The sequence below is a fragment of the Cryptotermes secundus genome, unplaced genomic scaffold (genome assembly GCF_002891405.2).
Source record: "Cryptotermes secundus unplaced genomic scaffold, Csec_1.0 scaffold1274, whole genome shotgun sequence".
Lineage (NCBI taxonomy): Eukaryota > Metazoa > Arthropoda > Insecta > Blattodea > Kalotermitidae > Cryptotermes > Cryptotermes secundus.
The window spans coordinates 533,592-555,903 of record NW_019718632.1 but is presented as its reverse complement, the minus strand read 5'-3'; the positions used below and the strand labels follow the sequence as shown (position 1 = coordinate 555,903).

Here is a 22,312-nt window from a genome sequence, read left to right as displayed (position 1 = left end):
TGGTACCCATTTCTGTTAGAGGTTGAGTCGACCGCAGGGCCATAATGTGGCTGAAAGGATTAGGTTAATTGAAAAAATCCACCTCATCGGTACTCGAATCCGCGACCTTCTGGCTTTTAGCATAGTGCCTCCACCAAGTATTTTTTTTACCTTTTTGAATATATGCAGATTGGTATGAGAGAAGTATACGCCCTAATTTCATACGTAAATAACATGACCGCTGTGTGTACTGCCCTGGGGTCTGCATTGCGCCTCTCCGATCTCTGCAAATTCAATACAAGGATCACGACATGAAGGCAGGCTTATAGTGGCGTGGCCTTCCGAGGCTCTGTTCGGGAGCCCTTGCCTGCCGACAGCAGGAAGCCAGACGTTCAAGAGGTTCCTGGACGCACGCACCGGAACCCGGTGTTTCCGTGAGGTTCAGCAATGCTGCTGTCATTGTGACGCGCATGCGCGACACGCAGACTGCAGGGATGCAAGGTTACAATGCAGTAAGCAGCAAGTTTCTTGTTTGTTTCAGTTTATTTCCATCTATATATTATAATATAGCATTCCATGTTTCGACTTAAACTGACTTGATTATAAATGAGAAATCATCATCATGCAACAATAAAAACTCAACAATATATTTTTCTCATTTTTTTGTAACTTTGGTTTTTAACGTTTCGAGAGAGAAGAACAAACATTTTCCATTATGTTAAAGCATTCAACAATATATTCGAGTCTTCAACTGTTCAACATGTACAGACACGTCAGCTAGTTTCTATTACGTCACAGTCTACACAGAAAGAACTTCTTCGTTTTAAAAATGAACACATAACAATTGAAGGATATGAGAATTATAAAGGCCAGTTGTCTGACCTCTGAATGATGTGAATACTAAACACACACAAGGACATAGAGATTGACCAGCAGCTGTTGGCTCCGCTAGAGACAGCAAGGTTCCAACAGTGGCAGCTGAGTAACCGTTGCGTTCCCTTCTGAAACCGGCGGTTCTCAAGCGAGGCCATTGTTGCTGTGCTTATTGTTGAAAATGTTTTCCCTCTCTCCTGTGAGTTCATTGGCATGTCTGTCAGTGCTACCGAACTGCACCCCTTTGTTGTTTATTTCCCGACAAACAAATTGACAGACGAAACTTTTTTCTTTCTGTTCACTGTGGAGGGGAACGTTCAGTAAGCGTTTTTCCGTTTAGTGAGCTGCTGTAAAATTAAGGTTATCACATTTTCCTTGCAGCATGCTTTAAATTTTAACATAATGAGAATCGCTTTACAGGACTTACGTGGCTTCATGCTTTAAGCGGTGTGGTCACAGACATTTGCTTGAGAACCGCTGGTTTCGATATCAGATGCATCAGGATACTGTTCGTTCTGGACTCGTGTGTTTCTTGCTAGTGATATGACTTCTATATTATCGACATCTATCCCGTTACTGTGGGATCTCTCTACGGCATATCAGTCTTGCAGCAGCCGATGTGCCCCTGTTCTCCACTTGCGCCGCCTTCCAGCGCCATTTTCTGGCTAATCAATACAAAGACAAAGTAACTGATTGTGATCCGTTGTCAGGCGTTCTGATGACTGCCTACTGCGACTGGTTTTCCGTGTTTCTCATGTCGTTTAGTGTTCTGAACAGAACACAAAAACTGGGTCTCACTGGTTCAGCGGACCCACCCAGAGTCAACACCTGGGAACGGGAAGAATCCAGATGTTCAGTAATTGGGGTTCATCTTGCCCTGCTTCGCAGTTTGGAGCATTTTCCTTGTAATCAATGTCACTTTGACACTCAAGCGAAAATATTTCGCAACTGCGCCTCATGAGTTAATGTAAAATGGCGAGTTATTCGTTTTGAAAGTGTACAAGCGCCTGAAGACACCACGAGCCCAAAAGGGCCAGTTAGACTCACGAGGCATTTCTTTCATTTTTAACTCCACAGTGCAGCGGCGATTTAAAAATCCCTGTTACAAGTTGTTAGGTCTGTGTGTCAGCCTCGAAGTGGCATTCAGCGACACTGACGTGTTGGCCAGACACTTGCTCGCTACCACAGCGCAAACTTCTGCGTGTGCAGTGGGAAGGAGGCTGTGACAACAGTGCTACATTCTTCCGCCTGAGTTGGTGACCCGCAGGCGCGCGATGCCCGCTCCACTGTAGGCCTGAAGGCAGCCGCAAGCCAGGGACACAAGGGCACATCACCTCTCCTCGTTTTGAAACAACAAACAGGAAATGAAAAGAAAAAGATATGCAAGATTTCCATACAAACTCCCATTCAATTCAGATGCACGGTGATACATTGTAATAGGCCTTTTGCTCTCTGTCCCGTACATTGTACTGTACACATATATTTGAAATTATTCTCCTTGCTGGAGGGGTTTGGGGCTAAGTTATTTTTTTACATATTAATTGTAGATTTCTGTGGTCTCTTGTAATCTCGTACTTACAGGCACTGACGTAGAGAGGGCATGAAGCGCGGCCCCTGTACGGCTCGCGACCGGTTGCCTCTGAACATTAGAATTGTTGAGTGACGGCTGCTGTTAACGTTAACTTTAAAATTCGTCTTTTAGTATCTTCTGAAATTGTATTGACAGCAGTCTGTGTATCTGTTTCGAGTTCAAAAGAAAACTGTTGCTTCACGAAATTTTTGGGCGTGTTGAAAGCAAGTGTCCAGTGGGCGGGCGGTCAGTTTCAGCGAGCCGCCCAGGAGGCCAGACGCGACAGTAATGCGTGTACAGTCTGTGTCATCACATGCGCATACACGGTGCAGATATCTTAAAGTGCAGTCAACATAGGAATACATACGAAGGGACTTCATGTTTCTCTTATTGCATTATGATTATTGATAACAACATTATATGGTACACGAACACAGATGATAAGAACTTTCTGGAACACATTTTAAGAATATTTTCGGTATAGTACATTCAGCACGCAACAGAGCATCATTACATGGGTCACGTGTACAGCTGGTGTCCCTGTGAATGCCGACAATACGAAGGTCGTTTCGTTTGCCGCACAAATTAATTTGATTTGGGGGGGGGGAAAGCGCTGTTCGTTTATTTTCAGCAGTGCGGTACACTCTGTCTCGTAACATTTGCTCTGTTGTGATAGGAATTAGTTGTTATAAAAAGATCCTTCGTTTCTGCTTAGATTTGTAGTGATTCATTTGACTGTCTTTGTTAATAATGTTTTGCAATGGATACAAAATTGCATAGCGCCCCGGGCTGACGTCTGAACCAAACTGGCGGATGATTTGTCAAACCCGGAGTGCAGTTCGGTGCTGAATTTTAATTTTATCTTTATTCTTAACAAATTCATGCACGAATTTTTACTTTGAGGAGGTTCAACAGTGCTTATTCTTGTTAGTGTGCAGAATTCTAAATATTGGGATTTCTTGAGAAGTTCAATGACTGCTGGATATTCAAGGGTGGCTCTCGCGCATTGAGTCTGCAGTTCGTTAATATTACTGTCACCCAGTAATCTGCAATATTTGCTTAATCCCAGGCTTGAGATGTGAACCCAGCCTCGCGATTGGCTGAGAAGTGCTTACTGCTTTGCTCAGTGCTCGTATATTCAGATTTATTATTATTTACTATTGATAATACTAAGAAGAAGAAGAACAGTATTATTATTATTATTTTGTAAACGGTTGCATTTGAATGGTGGGGAGACCGTGACGGTGCCCCAGACTGATGGAGTTTGCTACCGCCGAGGGCCTTCCCCGTTTTGTATCGCGTTGAACATTTTAGAGTCAGATGAATCACCAACGTTCCTTTGGGCCCGACATGGTGAAGCTAAAAAGGGGGGGGGGAGTGGGGTCCATCCACGGCCCCGTCGATACAGCGACTCTTTTGTTTTCTGAACCTGACATTTTTTTTTCGCTTTGCCTCTCAAAATGTAGTATTTGCTGTGGTGTATATTGATATTTATTAAGAGAAATCATTGTTGTATTGTAAAGTAGCGAGACAGCGCTCTGCTGACTTATGCAGCCGACCGACACAGCTAGAACCCCAGCCTCTACGAGCTCTGAGCAACTGACGATGAAGAGCGAACATGCTTTTGCTTGACACAGAATGTGCAGCACTTACGCTTCTGAGGCCTGAAGGCGATACTCAGAAACTCAGTTCATAGCACACAGAAAGGGCGCCGAATCTGCATAACAAAGAACGACCCGTTAGCAACGTTTGCTATACAGTAGCCATGCAAGAAGACATAAAACACTCTGTGAACAAAACGTTCATTTCTATGGTGTTAGATTCACTGGTACATATAGTTACCACTTTGCTTTAAAGGTTTGTGTGTGCTACACATTCTGATGAAAACAGTGGTTTCGTCTCTGCGGTCGTAATGCAGTAGAACCGAACAGAGAAAATTACACGATGTCCCTGATGTGGTAGCTGCTATGGAGTGGCTGGGGCTTGTGATTACCCTGGACCAAACAGGGGTGACCAGACAATGTTTGACGGTTGGAAGATGTTAATGATTTGTGAGAGCTGCAAGCGAAAAGAGGCTCAGTGAGAAGACAAATCACAGAGAAGAAACGAGGCCAAGGTCCTTACAGGTTCGTACGGAGACAAGCCACGCTGGCACGAGTGCCGTCAGCTCATGAACATGATGAAGACCTGTGCTCAGGGAGAATCGCCCTTTTCGAATTTCCGATTTTAGCTCCATGTTCTCGCCCCAAGGAGTCGCAGGATCTCTGTAGCTGCTTCAGTCGTCCCACGTGGGGAAACTCTGGGCGGGAATGAACAGATCACTTCTGGGTTCTGGTGATGACGTCACGACGGGGACCGGCGCTGCTTCAGTGGGCTGTTCTGTCGACACGGTCAGCTCGATGTTCTCCTCCTCCAGGGTGCTGTGCTTGATGCCGTAGTAGAAGTACACGCCGAGGCCTGTAGACACGAGACTGGATATGAAGATCAGAATGTCACTAGAGCCAGTGAAGAGAGCTGCGCATGCGCGTGTCCGAAACGTACCTATAGCCATCCAGACGGTGAAGCGGACGAGAGTGAGGATGGACAGTTTGAAGATGAGGTAGATGTTGACCATGACAGCGATGGCCGGCACGAAGGGCAGTCCCGGAGTCATGAACAGCAAAGTCTTCCTGAAACAGATGAGGACACGGCGTGACGAAGCGTCATGAGTGTGGAGAGGGAGGCATCGCGACGCCCCACCCACCTGTTCTGCGGTTTCCTGGAGATGACAAGCAGCACGGCGATGATGGCCAGCAGGAAGAGCACGAGGAAGAAGGTGGTGGCTCCCGACATGGAGCCCATGCTGCACACCACGATCAGGTCGAATATGAGGATCAGGAGGTAGAGGAGTCCCACCATCTTCATGACGAACATGCCGGACTCCTCGGTCGCTGGGCCTGTGTCCACCCACGGGAAGATGGCCGGACAGAGGTACGTGGCGGCCTGGCACGGTATATACAGTAGCATTATGCAAGGGGCTCACTCCGCTGGCTGGCATTGTTCGTGCTCTGCTTACACCACTCACCTGTAGTCTTCTGCCGATGTACCCCAGGCTGGGCCCCACTGCCGCCGCCACGCCGCTGCCTCCTGTGCTGCCCCCGTGTAGTGTGCCATAGAACTTGTTTTCGCTGCGATCCGACACCAGGAACTGGTCATCCCGCAGGAAGAAGTCCTCTTCCGGCTCCTCTCCTGGGAATGTGTCGTCACTGTCCGGTGAGCTGTGGGCGCGACAGGCATTGTTACAGTAGGCCACGACCACTTCTTCAACGTCTTTACGCCAAGCGTCAACTTGTTTCCGTCCATTTGCTCTACTGAATCTGCATGCGTCGCGTTTAAATGGCAGAACGTTCTGACAGGTACCGACATCTGTCGCGCGTTAGATGCACTATATCGACTTCCATTTGGTGACGTTTCGCGCCCGTTGAAGCATGTAATGTCTCTGAACACGCAAGGGATATAGATGCAGGCTACATGTACGGTAGAGGCACACAAGGTGTGGTGGGGGCAAGACCGATGCTAGCATGCTCATTTGACATGTACAGAATTCGACAAAACATTGGCAGGGTGAGGTTCACGCGCTGTGGTGATTGGTAGTTAATTTTCTCACTTCCGTCCTCTGCAACATCAGAATCAACAGTAGCCTTTGTTGCTTAGTTTTGGAGGCTTCGCGGCGGAAAGTTGCAGAGCTTCTGCATGCCTGTCCGTCCGTAAGAACCCTCAAGAACAGCTGAACGGATTTTTATATTTTGGATGGGCGGAAATTTCGCCGAAATTTCTCGTCACGTTCTAATGTTGCGTGTCCGCTCGCGCCTGGAATGTATGCAACTCTCTGAATATTTCTCGCGAAAGGAGTCAAGCCCTGCAACTCTCCTCGATATAATTATGTTGGGCGTCTGATGACATATTCCTGTTAGTTGCCGTTGCCTGGGCGTGTCCATGTTACAGGGTTCAGTGGACCCGTCATGCTCATGAAAACAGCCGAGATTCGACCCGCTGTCAGTGGTGGGGACATGCATACATTTGTACCGCAAACATAGTCACATTGAGGGGGGGACTGTGACGTCACATACATTGCATGGGGGACACAACTGCTGAGTTTAGGGGCACACAGAATGGTGGCTTACTCTTCGAATCCCCGCAAGTTCCCCGCACCGTCCGTCCTGCGTGAAAGAAATCGAGACAACCGTTTGGTGCATGGAACCTAGAGAACTGGATTCAACTGGCTCATGACAGCCATGTTCACTAATCAAGAAGCTGTGCAGTTACAGCAGTAATGAGAAGGCGTGACATCCCACAACTCACCTGCGTGTCACACGCCGCACCATAACCCTCTGTTGGTTGGGGCCCATAGCGACCCCGGCTGGTGCCGACGGCTGGTGCGCAGGAACTGTGGGTGCGGGCGCCGTGTTGCCCAGGGCTGCCCTCAGTTGGTCGGGGTGCAGTTGCTTTCCGTAAAGTACCTGCACAGCAGAGCCCTAATTTGGCATCGAATGGAAGAATGATTATGAATACCACAACTGGAAGCTGCGTCAGCATTTGCCTTGTCTTGACTCCTTCCTGCAGAACTATTTCGGCCGTCTCAACGGTACCATCGACCTCGTAGCTCAGCAAGACTGCACGGTGTCACACGGCTTCGGCTTCACAACCTCCGATCTCAACGAACGTGTTGCCCGCTCCACATGGCCTCTGAAGTACTGCCCTGTGAGCAAGCGGTTCTCAACCAGCGTGCCGCGACGTTTTCAACAAAGGGTTCATTATATAAAATAAAATATGAATTTGCATAAACTTTTTTAATTGATAGGCCTGTTCATAAGAAAACGCAAAATGTATGCATCTTTATGCAGCTGCTGAGACTATTTAAGAGGCTTGTGCTTTCATGAATGTCAGCTCTCAGCTCTGGTCGCGTGGAGACGCAAGTGGATGAACAACCTGAGCGTCGCCACGCAAGGGCAGTGTTCCAACATGGCGGCCTCGTACTGTAGAGCGGTCTGTTCTGAGCAGCACCCGCCCGGATATCTGCAGATGGGACAGAGCACGGAACCTGTCGCTCAGCTGTTATCCACGCAGACACCGCCGTGCCGAAGGAAAGCTTGCGTGCAACTTGTGCTTCTAATTTGTGGAGAGGACTGTACCTCAGACAGAGACATGTGGCTGGGGGACTACTTGCCTGTCCATTGCTGAGGTTCTCTTTGGTGGGGGAGCCTCGTATCGGGGTTCTGAGGCTCTGAGGCAGCAGCTCGATGAGATTGGTAGAGTGAGGCTGGTACCTCAGGATTAGCACGCAGGTCGAGACCAGAGTGTAGGCGAGCAGCGTGCCTGTAGGACAGTGTCAGGCGCACATAAATACAGACACATAGCAGTGAGGGCACAAACACGAGACTGCGGGCCCAACTTACCGATGGACATCATCTCGACCAGCACTTCCAGCCGAATAAGTAGGGCTGCTAGCGCCGCGGCCAGGCCGGATATGAAGGTAGCGAGCACTGGAGTTCCAGTAGCTGGCCACACCTGCGACAGGGTCCTGAAACACGCAGTTACTAAGCTCAGAACCTCTCCGTAGTCTACGCACTCTACCCTACAGGACAAGTCTCCACACTGTACCTGAAGATGAGCCCGTCCTGCGCCATGGCATACACGATGCGCGGCATGGGGAACATGGAGCCGAACATGGAGACGGTGAGGCCGGCCAGGGCGCCCACCGCCACGATGTACTTGCACTTCATGGCCCCCACTTGCCCGAACATCTCCACCAGCGCCGAGTTGGCGTCCACCTCATCATATGGCACTGCAACAGCATGGAATTTGTAGCACTGGGGTTACTCAACCCATCCACGAATGCACCGTGAGCAGAGAAACGCGTTAAAACTCACCGATGAGAGTGAGCATCATGGAGGAAGTGACATAGGCGATAAGTATGATGACCAGGCTGGTCACTATCGCCAGGGGAATGGATCGCTTAGGGTTGTTTGCCTCCTCCCCCGTCGTGGCGATAATGTCGAATCCAATGAAGGCATAGAAGCAGGTCGCGGCCCCAGTCAGTACCTGCGCATAATATGGCCCCTGTCAAGTAAGAGTCGCCATGGCAGCCAGAAGACTCCCCCATAACAGCAGCCAGAAGACCCCCCATAAGGGTAGCCATGGCAGCCAGAATAATCCCCCATAAGAGTAGCCATGACAGCCAGAAGAATCCCCCATAAGAGTAGCCACGGCAGCCAGAGGACTCCCCCATAAGAGTAGCCATGGCAGTCAGACGACTCTCCCATAAAAGTAGCTATGGCAGCCAGAAGACTCCCCCATAAGAGCATCCATGGCAGCCAGAAGACTCTCCCATAACAGTAGCCATGGCAGCCAGAATACCCCCTTAACAGTAGCCATGACAGCCAGAAGAATCCCCCATAACAGTAGCCATGGCAGCCAGAAGATTCCCCCATAACAGTCGCAATGACAGCCAGAAGACACCCCATAACAGTAGCCATGGCAGCCAGAAGAATCCGCCATAAGAGTAGCCACGACAGCTAGAAAACTCCCCCATAAGAGTAGCCATGGCAGCCAGAATATTCCCCCATAAGAATAGTCATGGCAGCCAGAAGATTCCCCCCTTAAGAGTAGTCATGGCAGCCAGAAGCCTCCCCCATAAGAGTAGCCACGGCAACCAGAAGACTCCCCCTTAACAGTAGCCATGGCAACCAGAAGACTCCCCCTTAACAGTAGCCATGGCAGCCAGAAGCCTCCCCATAAGAGTAGTCATGGTAAGCAGCCCCTGCTGTTGCAGTGTCGGCCACTCACCCCGGGCCAGCCGTACGGCAGGAAACCCTTGTGGTCGCTCCAGTTGCCCGTGTCCACGTAGAAGAGGCCGGCGGTCATTACAAACACCCAGACGGACAGGTTGAGTGCGTTGAGCACGTTGTTAAACACTAGGGACTTCTTGACGCCCGCTGCCATGAGCAGCATCATCAGGATGGTGATGATGAAGGCCAGGAAGTCAGGTGATCTGCCTGTCAACAGATGAAGCAAAGCGCGCCATGTCGATGTGTGAGGGCTGTTTCGGCAACAGCGAAATGTACTGTACACGCAGGTGGAATTGGCGAAACTAATTTCAGAATAATTAATTAACCCTTTCAAGCCCATTGGTTACTATATGTACCACCTGCTTTATTTGACACGCAGAACTCCTAGAACTCTGCAGTCTGTGTTCACTGTGGTTCTCACAGGAAACAGCGACTGTTCCCTTGAACAGCCTTAACCGATTCGGCTTTTTAGCAGAGACATTGGACGGGCAGGGCATGCAGACTTCATGGGTCAGACGTTAATGCATAAGTAAGTTGTGAAATCTGAAAACAAAGAGACTAGTTGGTAGACCTAGGTATAGATGTGAGGATAATATAGAGAATTGTAATAAAATTTGCGAGCTTATACAAGGCCTCAGATACACTGAATGACTGAGCATCCGTTGCATGCATTTGTTAGGCCTAGTTAGCTAGTTCCTTGGCAGTGGCAGCACTATCGCGGTCGTTATGCTTACGAACGTTTCTATCTTCTTAGGCTTCTAATTTCAATAGTACCTCATGTAGACTGGAGCACGAGGCCATGTGCTGTAGTAGGATTTCACACAGGCCGCGCCATAGCTCAAGCGGTTAGTCGCTGGCTTCCCACCGCGGCGGCACGGGTTAGATCCCGGGTCTGGTCAAGTGGGATTTGTGGTGGACAAAATGGCGCTGGGGCAGGTTTTCTCCGAGTACTTCGGTTTCCCCTGCCAATCTTCATTCCACAAATTGCTCCACAATCACCCTCACCTATCATCTGGGGCTGGTACAATAGGCCAGAAGTGGCCGCAGTGCAAGGGACTCAGTCCCGCCCTCTAGCAATTAAAAAAAGATTTCACAGACGTTTGGAAGGAACGTACTGCCTCCACCTTCAGGGTAAGCGCACTTGCAAACAGCAAGCATCAATTTTAATTGCTTCTTGTTGGTTTCTTGGTTGGCTTACTCTTCCAACCTGAAGATTGAAGCAGTACTTTCCTGCGAAAGGTCGGTAAACTTCTCTGAGACCGCACGACGTCACAGCAAAGCACTTCTCATAATCTCCACTGTGACATCCTCAACTGCAAGGAGCGTGTAGTCCCGGTTTACGAACCCAGGACCATCCTGCGCAGACCCAGTTGGTTCCTCACTCACCGAAGAACGCTTTCATGGCTCCGCTGATTGCACCGTTGGCCAAGGCATCGAAGCAGGCGCTGAGGGCGCAGGCGCAGGCCGACGTGCCAATAAGGTATTCCAGCACCATGTTCCAGCCAATCACAAAGGCGATAAACTCCCCCACAGTGACGTAGCTGTACATGTACGCGGAGCCCGTCGTGTGCGGGACTCGAACTCCGAACTCTGCGTAGCAAGCCCCTGGAAACAGGTCCAATATCTTAGCTCTCATGGCCATGTATTTGCCACTGGAATGTTTAATGAAACAAGTCAAATGATTCTATTGCAGAGGCGACCAGTTTCTGTTCAGGGCAGCTGCGGCCCTTGCTGCTGGGCTTACGTTTAAGAAAACACGCGCTATTCAGAGCAGTTAGTAGGATTTAACAGGCTTATGTTAAAAAGTTTCAGATAAAAAGAGGTAAATATATTCCTGTAATAGTCTGTGGAGGCCCATAGGGTTGTGAGACGCCGAGGCTCTCACATTTTCTAGACAGTCGATTCACAGATGGCTGTGAGATTGTCAGCCTTCACCCGCAGGAAAATTCCGGGTACTCATTTCTGTTACTTTTCCCATTCTCGCAAGGAAGCGCAAGTCCTGCAGTCGTGTAATTCGGGAGACACGCAGCTGAGGGTCTGTGCTTCAGTGCTAATCAGCAGCTACAGGTAGCCCTCTTCTGTAACTGCAGAACTTGTAGTTGCTTAGAAAAATGTATCTAAATACCAGACGATAATCTAGGGCCCAGTTATGTTCAAATGTTGGCACCATCATTTTGAGGAAACTATGACCTCAATACTAAATCCAGAGGCAGACCTGACAGGTTATGTGAGGCTCCCCGCACGGAACATTGGGCCACAGTGTGCAGTACATAAGCCGAGAAATGAGTCTACTGATCGTGTTCTGGCAACGGAAAGCAAAAGAAATGAATGGCGCTGTGACGTAAGGAGAGGCAGGTCGTACAGCTGTAGCATCAGAGCCTTCAAAGCACAGTATCACAACTGCTGTCCTGAAGATGGAAGCAGCAGATGTCTCCGAAATGTTGGAAACGTATATCAAGACCACACAATCTATGTCAGGTTTGAAGTTCTGAACTGTTTGACTATGAACACGGCGGTGTTTAGGGTTTTAGCGCCGTGTAATTCGGAGAGAGTCCGACGTTTCGGAGGAATATGTGGGAAAGAGGAAAGCGTATATGGAGTTTGTCGCCTGTTTTTGTTGGTTTCTTGCTTGGATTATTTTTGAACCCTGAAGATGGAAGCGATATGTTGTGCTGCCTGAGAACTAGACGGCGTTACAACTCCTCAGCTGCAATTCATGTTATTCCCTCAGAGTAAGATACGACATTCTACTCCAATACAAAACAGTGAATATTGTCTCCAGCCTTCAGTTCGCCGTGCTGCGCGGCAACTTCTCTGACACATGTGTGAGGCGGGTTATCCGTATTTTTGCAGGGGCTCCTAACAGGAGTCTTCCAATAAGCACAGCACCCACAGCAGCCACTGCTGGGTGAATGAACTATTGATTTGCTTCGCACGCAGTGGGTGTTATCGTCCGCTCCAGGAATCGAACACGGCCCGCCGCACACTGACATTAGGCTTGGCTGCTGACATCGGCCTTTTGTGACAGTAACGGAAGAAGACGGGAAGAAACAGTGGCAGTAAGGGTGTTTGTCCTCGAGATGTGCTCGAACGGTCATCCTTCTTTTTAATTAACTGGGTGACGTGTACGAGGATTGCAGCTAGATGTTGATTGAAAATCGATAGCCTAATTAGGTGTGTGCGAGTGTGTGTGCTTAGACCGTGAGACTGGTCACAGCAGCGAAGTACACTACAGTGAGCATTCTCTGTTTGTTTGGCGTCTATGTCCGGGTGTGCCAAACAACACATTCACAGTAGCGTCTGGGGCAGACTTGGGCGACCTAAATGCACGGGAAGTTCTTATTTCAGGTTTGAGGTTCTCACAGCGGTAAATATTGAGATTACTGCCTTGTGGTATCTGATGTCGTATAGTCTGGTAGAACTAATCGTGTGACAACAGTTTAGATGAACATATACTGCTTCCGTCTTCAGGGTAGAAAATGGGAATAGCTTGGGTACCCAAACCACACTATACGGCGTCACGACCTAGAGAAGCAAGATGGCCTGTGCATATGAGACACGCGAATGCGGAGGAACTTTGGCATTTGTCACAATTTGTGCTCAGTTTAGTGCACTGACATCTGACGGCTGCCGGTACCGAACCCGGCACGTTCCGGTTCTGTGAGGACGATTTGAAGAAGATGGGTCCGTTCTCAGCAAGTGGCATCAGCGAACGCGTTTGCAAACAGTTCTACACGGCGATAACTACATGTGACGCCGTCTAGTCTAGTAGATTGCGCAGGAGCCCGCTGGCAATAGTTATGTATGCACATTTGCTATCTCTTTTGGGCCCTCCTGCTCCGTCACACTAGCAGCACTACAGAAGGTTATCAACTCCGTCCAGCGTGACTGACAAAACGTGTTTCGTCCTTTCCTTTTTAATCTTTCATCCTTGACATGTTTCGGTCTGAGAGACCATCTTCAGAAGGATATATCAATAGAGGCGGAAACTACTGTTACAGGGTGATTGGTCAATATCAGTACATACATACAATATCATCACAATGCCATAAATATAAGCTATTACCCTTTGACAACTACAGCAACTTGCATGAATACATTAAAATATTTATAAATTATTACAATTTACAAGTGTGGTTTAAAAAGATTTTGTTAAAATTTTTAGAACGAATTTGGTTCGTGCCCTTTATACCGTCTCCCTTGAAAGGAAGTTGAGTGTCAGCCACCTCGTGGTTCCGTCGCTTGACGAATGGGACTCTTTGGTGCCGTCCTCTTGTTCCGGTCGTTCGGATCCTCGAGGTGGTAGACATTTCGATGATACGGTATGTATGTATTGATACAGTCCACTCACCCTGTAACAGTAATTCCCCCCTGTATTGATATGTCCTTCTGAAAAAGGTCTCCAAGACCGAAACATGTCAAGGATGAAAGATTAAAAAGGAAACAACGAAACGCGTTTTGTCAGTCACGCTGGACGGAGTTGATAACCTGTTATAAAAATTGTTATCTCGTGTTGGTCAGGGCCGGATCGTGAAGGTGTGTGCGCCATACTTACCGGAGAATATGGAAGCTACAGCGGCAATGATGAAGGAGAAGACAACTCCAGGGCCGGCATAGTTGCGCGCCACCATGCCGGCCACAAGGTACATGCCCGTGCCAACACAGGAGCCCACCCCCAGGGACGTCAGGTCCAGGGTCGTCAGGCATTTCTGAAACAGATCACGAGGCGCACAGGTTCCCTTTTCGAAATACAGGGGCGCTGTCGCCACAAGTGGCATGTGTTGCGGCGCCATGTAACAGGCTGGACGGCTGCTGTGAGGGTTAGGACAGTCTGAACGGTGTAACAGCCGTGGCGGCTCTTTCTTGGCCATTCTCAATCGCTTTGAGTAGTTATTACAAGCATTCCCATTGGACAAGTAGTCTAATGGTCGAGATTAGCTTCTCTGACGGACGCAGCTGAGTATGAAGTATACTCACATCTGACGATGGAAGCAGTCCGAGTTGCCGAAACATGATGTCTATAGAACTCAAGACGATGGACAATGCCCATGTTTATGAAATCCCATTGTCCCAGGCGAGGCCACAAGCCCCCTCCCCCCCAACAAAGCTAATGAAGTGCCAAGATACTGACCTTGAGTTTCATTTTCTTGGGGTCCTGGGACTCTGACGTTCCGTGGGGCACCTCCCCCTGCATGCTTTCCACATTCTTAGTACGGATCAGTTTACTGAACAGTGCGAGACCGTCCCGTTTCAGCTCAGCCCTGTTCAGCTGGTTCAGCTGCGGGAACACGCCTAGCTTCATACTGAAACAGCAGCACAATGGAAGTAAAGCTCCACGCATTCTGAGGTCTGGGCAGTGCCGAGAGACAGCACAAGTCTTGTATAGAGTGGAGAAGGGGAGTCTCGGGGTTCACGAACCGACACTTTCATGTCACACCCCGTCACTTCGTTGTCGCACCCACAACAGTTTTAGCATCGGAAATCCATAGCGGCCTGCCCGCTGTGGGTGTGAAGTCGATAAGTTAAGCCCGGTGTCTCGGCGGGAAGGTCATGTCACTGGAGGTCACTTAATTCTGACAGTCCACACGTTTAGTTTTGTTAATACAGGAGCACAGTCAATAGTGGGGCTAGAGACCCAGCTCATGCTGTTCAGAGCCCGTGGGACCCGCACGGCTACAGGATGCCTACGAACTCGTGAAAAATAGACTGTTACAGGCATGCAGTGACCAGAAGCATACAGCTGGCTGATTTCCCTGTCAGTGTCACACTGTGTATTATGGTTGAAACTGTAAATAAGGAACGACACGCAAACTAAGAAATTTAACCTCAGAACTGGCTCATCGCTTCAACCCTTGAAATACTGAATTTCTGCTAAAGATTCAGTCCGTACCTCACAGGAAACATTACGTCTCCGCTACAAAACCCAACCGGTTAATGCTGTGTAAGGAAACAGTCGCTGTTTATTTTGAGACTCGGTCGGAACATATAGATACACTGTGTGGGCAGAATGCAGAGTTTTGGTATGTTATAGCAAGTGGCACATATAGTAACCATTTAGCTTTAAGAGGTTAAAGTAATCATACGGAGTACATTTCACAACTTTTCGTGCTGTCGGGTCCCCCCGTTAGAAGCAACAGTTGCATTTATCACATGGCCAGTGGGGTTCATTACGTTAAATGATAGTAAGTTTATTGACCAGCTGAGTGACTATCAGCGTCTGGAGTGGGCGTCTAGTTTGCATGGAGTTCGTTACGATCCTGTGACCTAGGCTGTATTGTGGCATGCTCTGGCTTAGCCAGCAATTTCAGCAGTTCGTGGGAGTTGCATTGTTGTTCTGCGATCGGTCCGCTTGCCCCCCCTCTCTGTCGCTGTCGCCTGGCGACCATTCACATAAACCTTCGACGCGCGACCGAGTCTGCTTTCAGTCTATGATTGATCGCAGTTTCGTAAGCGAAAGTGAAATTATGTAAAGAGAACTGAGTTTGTTTTGTAGTTCTCGCTGATTGAGTTTCTGAACGCACCCCTGCTCCAAGAACTGACAGCGTTTCTCGACGTTTTGGACCCGATATCTAGGACTGTCCAAAGGGACTGCACTCAGCTCACGGCAGCCTTACAAGCGACACGCGCTGTGCCCATATCTCGCACTCCGTGTGCCAGGTTGTCGCAGTGATTGCTATGAAGACTGCTCATGTAGTTTGGTCTTGTTACTCTTCAGCTCTCAATATTGGGTCAGTAAGTTCATCCGAAACGTCGGTGACGTTGAGTCCGACTACACAGCGAAACGAAATAGCGACTGTCACATAAACTGCGTCGCTCCGTTGCCCAGTGAAATGGATCGTGTCTTGGCTTCCTCCCAACTGTCGTAACCCTCCGTATTCAGCGTTCCGTGTGTTATCCGGGCCGGGCCAGGCCGGTGCAACTGTGGGCATGTCCATCCTCAATAGCCGTGACGTCGCCACCTTGAGGCGGCCTCCACCTGACGACGGAAGCACATCTGACTTCCGACAAAGCCCCAGGTCTCCGAAGTAATGGTCATGTGGAAGGCAGCCGGAAAGGTCAGCAGATGTCGCCACAAGCGCGATGCAAATTTCTATCGATTTGGATCATGTGTCCTTAAAGGTCAACCCTGCGACCTCACGGCCCAGTGACGTCAGGGATTCCCGGGGTTGGAGTGTGGTTCACCCCACCGCCACAACTAGCTTGGTTCGTCTCGAATGGTGAGCCATATAAAAAAGAGCTCACTCTGCAGCTGGACGGTGCTGTGACGTCAGCCGCGGCGGCCACATTGCAGAGTCAGCCGCGCTCTGTACCGCTGAGCCACGTGGCCAGAAGTGGGAGGCAGACGGAAGAGAATGTGAAGGCAAAAGTTTGGAGGATCGAACCCTGATATCGCGGGCAATGACTGCAGTCATGGACGGACAGACAGCTGCGAGATCTGCCCCCCATTTTGATAGCATGACACGTCCTTCTCGGGGGGCAGACGTTGCTTCCCCCAAACTCATGCAAATCCCAAATCGTCAGAAAATCATAATTCCGCTGGGCCTTGGGTTGCGCGGTTTCACAAATGTTGCTGCTCAGCGTGAACTGACAAATTATTTGGACTAGCATCGAGGCTAGTGAGCGCTGCTCAGGCACTGGAAAACTGACATTCCGCGACGTCGGCTTGCTACGCTCCCCCCCACCCCCGCTCGCGGTTTTGTGTATTTCAGGCTTCAAATTGGTTGGGGAAATCTAACATTACGAAATTAGCAATGCCAGAACCAATCTATCAATGGGCCTGTGTGGCCTGGTTCAGGTGTGAGCTTCTCACGCCGTGTAGCCTAGTGCAAGTTTACAGATGTTTCGGATGAACGTGCTGCCTCCGTCCTCAGGGTCTAAGAGTAACCAGAGCAAATCAAGCGACACGTCTGTCGTGTCATGCAGGAGAATTGTCTGCCTTTCCCTTGTCCTCGTCCTCCCGTGCATATCGAGAAGTCATTTATACTTTGTCTTATTTAACGAAACTGTTTCAGCAGCATGGGTTATATATGCCAGCTGTAGCGAGGAATGAGAATTTCGTATGTGAAATGATGACGGCTGCGCTCCCACGCGACGCCATCTTGGCGCCTCCAGTAGCAGACGCCAACACGTAGGAATGTACAGAGTGTGGGAGCATCGTGCCGCGGAGAGAAACTAACTATACCAATATGGCGGCCGCGGGGTTACGCTGCGTTTCAAACGGTGCCTGTCCTTCACGAGAACCTCAAATTTTCTAGGCTCTTCGAGACATTCCTCGCTTTATATAGACCCCGACAGTTCATTACCGCGTTCACAAAAGCACGCCACTCATTGTATCCTGAGCCAGGTGGATCCAGCACAAGCTTGGCGCCCTGTGTAACTTTCATTGGCAAAACAACCCTTTTTGAGGCATGGCCTTCCTTAGAAGATTCTGCCAGATTGCATCGGGGTTCACTTCTCTAATATCCCGGGTGTATTTTTGCCGTCATGAGTGTATAGTTCCCCCACCAGCTCCCAAGATGAAGGATCACTCCTTGTCGGCTGTCCGCAGCTACCCTCCATATGCGGAGGCCGTCTCCTGAGCACGAGTCGCGTCGTGACAGGGGATCCACTTAACGTTTACAGAATAATTACTTAATTCTCCGAGGGGAGAAAGTGAAGATGGGGGTAGCGACATGCACTACATTTTGAATGGGAAGGCCATGATGTTTTCCGTGCAGCACCCGCTCAGTGTACGGGCGAGATAGGGTAAAGAGTTGTGAAGTGGAGAAATGGACTTTGTATGAGCAGAGGAAACAATTGGAACAAGGGTTTTGCTGCGTACGGTCGGAAATTTTATGTTAAATTTGGAAGGACTGAATCAGGGAAAAAGTTTAATACTAATTTTTTTTAATTCGCTTAGTGGGGGGTGGAGTGCAACGGGGTCCACTCAGAACGGCGGCCACTGATTGGCCTATTGTACCTGCCCCGGGTGATTATGATGATGGAGAATTTGGTGGAATGAATATTGGCAGGGGAAACCGAAGTGCTCGGAGAAAACCCACCCCAGCGCCACTTTGTTCACCACAAATCCCACTTGACCAGACCCGGGGTCGAACCCGGGCCTACGCGGTGGGAAGCCAGCGACTAACCGCTTGAGCTATGGCGCGGCCTAAGTTTAATACTAACACAGAGAGGTGGCCTGCACTTGGAGTATGCAGTACAACGTGAAATTTGGGTTCCAATTTGCTCTAGGACTGAGGAAAACCACGGAGAGCCTTGGTCCGGTTGGCTTGCTAGGAATGCTGACCTTCGTCTCTATTTTTGGTGGTGCTTTAGTCTGAAGTCGTTTGAAGATTTGTTTTGCAGGGGCTGTTTCTTATGCGTACTTTGGGCGATAGTTTTAAACTTTGGAACTCCTCTGAACAATATTTAATAATTCGATTCCCGGTTCACAGAGAACACACTGCATGTCTGCTACAAAGCCGAACCGGTTAATGCTGTTTAGGGAAAGAGTCGCTGTTTACTGTGAGAACCATACGGAATACAGTGATGGACTGTGTAAAAAAAATGCAGAGTTCCTTTAATGTTAATGCGGGTGGTACATATAGTTACCAGTGTCATTTAATGTGTTAAATAAATCCGTGACAAGTTGCTACGCGTGCTGCATCCTGGCGCCGATTCTGTCCTGCACGGGGCAAAGTCCTTTTTATAAGCTAGTAGTCGCTCAGCAAGTCAAGAAATTAGTCCTCCTTTATGGAACACAAAGGTCCATTACCGAGTTCACAAAAGCTTAACACTAGACCATATTCTGAGCCATAGCCACACGAGACTGTGTGCAACAGTTCTGCCAGATACTATTGCAGTGATCAAGTCAAGGTGGATTAGATGGGTATGACATGTAGCAGGCATGGGATAATTTTGTAAATACTGATTGGCAGGAAAACCTGAGGAAAAGGCTGAGAATTACACGCAAGAGTAAGATTAAAATTGTGGACTGGATTCATCTGGCGTAGGGTAGGGAATATTCTCGGCTCTTATGAACACGATAACGAGCCTTCTGCTTCCATATAATGCAGGGCAGTTTTTTGACTGCCTGAACAACTGTTAGCTTCTCAAGCAGGACTCAATCCTTGAAGTTAGTTAAGAGTACAGCTTGAAGGCTGTGGATGTAGCTCCCTGTTATGTTTCCTCTTATGTGCCATTATTCTTATCAACATAACGAGCAGGTTAGCATAGCTGTACCACTCTAGACTCGTATTCGGGAAGTCCTTCGTTCGAATCTCAGATCCTTTCTAGTCTATTCATGAGTGAACTGAACGCGCGGCGCTGTACAGTCTAGATACTGAGAACGTCGTGAAATAAACAAGTAAGCATTTCTTGTGACACATGCCCTCAAATTGTGTTCCTGCTTTAAAGTGAAGAGAGACCGAGTTTCACACCCACACACATCCCTTCGCTCCACTGAACTTGCATGGCCGACACAGCACGCAGCACCGCCGCTGTGAGCCTGGCAGCAAGGTCCTTATTGATTATCGCTGTGCTCCCGCCCCTGCCTAGGGCCCAAACAGGTGTCTGTCTGAACGGCACTGAACGCCAACTCGCGAACTGGGTTCGAGCTTCACGTGCGCCCCCCTGCCTTCCAGTTTGTAAGAAAAAGTAAGAGCTCTCTGTCACGCTGCCCCGCATGACTCCTGCAAGAAGGTACACGTATATTGACTCCAAGCTCTTGTGCTGATTCCTAGCAACGGACTGAATCACGTGACGAAATGTTAACATCACTGTGGGCAATAAACTGACCGGCCTGTCAGGGCAGCTGGGTCGTTTGGGCCTAGATGCAGGCCCTTCGTCTTACGTCATGGCGTGGAATGGTAGGGTGGTTAATGGATTTGGAAGGAAACGGTCGTGACGTGATCATTTGCCTGGAGGATTCAGGAAAACATCGAAAGGCATTATTCAAGGCAATCGGTGTCCCGGCAGGGATTCGAACCGAATACACATGAAGAGTGTTACCACTGTACCTTCGTGTCTGTGCAGGATGAACCAGCTCGTATTGTTGCCTAACTCGGAGAAGCTTGCAGTAGCTCAGTTGGTCAGGAACGTGAAGGTTCGTTACCCTAGACACACAAGCCAGCCTTATGCCACATCCTGAATGGGATGAATCCATTCCGTTACATTTAAGATCCTTTTAATATTATCATCCCACATACCTCCAGTCGCCCCCCCGGTGACCTCTCTCGTCAGGTTTTCAGACTAAATTTTTGTGCATTTCTAATTTACCGTCTGTCATCAGTGCTACATGCCCTCCCCCCCCCCAATGCATCGTGCAACTGACAGCCGACGCCGAACTCCAGTGCAGGCCACTCTGACATCGTTTCTTGGTCTAATGTTGCAGAGGCGGAGGGGCGTGATGCTCTTACCTTTATGCAGACGTTTGCAGCTGAATGACGTCACACGGGTCGCACTATTTGTATGTTGCCTGCGATCACAGTTAATGTTTATAACGCCGGTCTGTAACTCTCGAGACTTCTCTACATGTTTATGCTACACAACCCCATCACCTCTCCGCTTCAATGTACATTTTGCTGCGGTCTGCCCCTCCGTGCTAGTCTTCACTGCATGACATTGCTCGCCTAGCCGATCTCGCTCCGCGTCGATAGCAGCACCTCCTGGCGGTACCTCAGTGATGCCATCTGCTGCAGAAACGGCAAGTTACGGCCTCGGTAGGAATAGCCCCAGTATGTTGCACTTCTCTGCCTGCTTTTTTTTTCTTTTGCTGCTATTTTTGTTTCCTTATATTATTTTTATTTAGAAGGCTGGAATGCAAATTATCGGCTATAGTACCTGGAAATATATTAGCGTCTCTCAAGGCGTCGATAAGTTGCCATGGTTCAGGCATGGGGCTCGGCGGCTGGAAACTGAAATAGTTGAAGGACTTTCCCATGTCTAACAACAGACGCATGCAAACACTTATCTTTACTTACCTCGAAAATTGTAAGGCCTAAGCAAAACGTGCCAGAGCTGTCAAACAATGACATGTAGTCATGAGTCCTGTGGGACTCAACAAAGAATTGGTGTTCTGGCAAGGGTCGTCAGCAAGGCTCCCAGAAGCAGATACATACAGATATGGGGCGAGAATTTGGACCAAATGGCATGTCTGATAGTATTCCTGTGTCAAACAGTTTCAGTTGCTCTCAGATCTTGAGCAGTAGCACTGGAGGTGTGAACTCATGAGTACTGTTGTGCAGAGCTCTGTCTTCTAGGATAATAGCACTACATTGTCCATTGAAAGTGAACCGATGTTTTGGGGGGAAGTGTTGCCTCAATCTTCAGCATCAAATGATCAGCCAAGCAAGAAGAGAAGACGGAGGTGACATGTTCCTCCAAGACATCCATTGACTTACAGTGGACTACACAGTGGTATATCCCATAGGAATTCCCACATTCTCTCCTGTGCTTTCAGAGGATAGATTAGAGAGTGAATTATCTGTGGTTAATACAAGTGACACATTTTACAATGGAAAATGTGTCTGCGCTGCTTGCAATTTAGCGAAAGAGAAACATCTGGAAAACCCAGTCGGTGGGAATCCTGTTGCTAACAGCACCAAGTCCAGCTCTGGAGTCCAAAGCATTGTTTCAGCACTGCCATAAGCAACTCCATGAGACAAGAACATGTTATTGCTGTGACTGCTCTGAGTATCCGCAGAAATGTAATTTGCAGACACTTCAACGTTCAGCCTGAAAGTAATCAAAGTATTTGTTGTGCCAAGGATACGCTACTGTGTGGAAGAACTGCAATGGGAAACCCCTCACCCAGGAGAAATTTAACAGTTTGCTTTTACACTTTGTGGTGGCTAGGGCAGCTTAGCAGAAAGGAAGTAACTGAAAGTATGGCGTTGCAGTGGAGAATTACAGTTCTTGATGGCGATGATCATGAGGATGATGAATTTGGCCAGCTGGAGCAAGGATTTCCTGCGTGGACACTTGCTTTTGAGTGAGTTTTTTGCAAATTGAAAAATCTTGAATTGGTATTTTTATTGGATAATGCACTTGCATGTAATGGGTTAATGCTAATAAGTAAGTAGGG

General features: G+C 48.8%; 2 protein-coding genes across 3 annotated transcripts in view; one reads left to right on the top strand and one right to left on the bottom strand.

Moving 5' to 3' along the window:
• LOC111862907 (immunoglobulin domain-containing protein oig-4) overlaps positions 1-22,312 on the top strand; it is a 125,218-nt gene that overhangs the window by 71,203 nt on the left and 31,703 nt on the right. The window lies entirely within an intron of this gene.
• Positions 1,756-20,846, bottom strand: LOC111862964 (probable cationic amino acid transporter). Of its 2 annotated transcripts, XM_023848858.2 has the most exons (15): positions 20,646-20,846; positions 14,381-14,552; positions 13,805-13,958; positions 10,636-10,854; positions 9,248-9,456; positions 8,332-8,503; positions 8,063-8,246; positions 7,858-7,982; positions 7,629-7,777; positions 6,764-6,921; positions 6,586-6,621; positions 5,487-5,679; positions 5,166-5,404; positions 4,964-5,091; positions 1,756-4,879 (listed from the first exon to the last, which is right to left on the bottom strand). In XM_023848858.2, exons 2-15 carry the CDS (start codon positions 14,549-14,551, stop codon positions 4,698-4,700), a joined length of 2,319 nt encoding a protein of 772 aa, XP_023704626.1. In that variant the 5' UTR covers position 14,552; positions 20,646-20,846; the 3' UTR covers positions 1,756-4,697. The 2 variants fall into 2 exon arrangements, with proteins under 2 accessions (XP_023704626.1, XP_023704633.1); XM_023848865.2 differs by lacking the exon at positions 6,586-6,621 and having other exon boundaries at positions 20,646-20,845.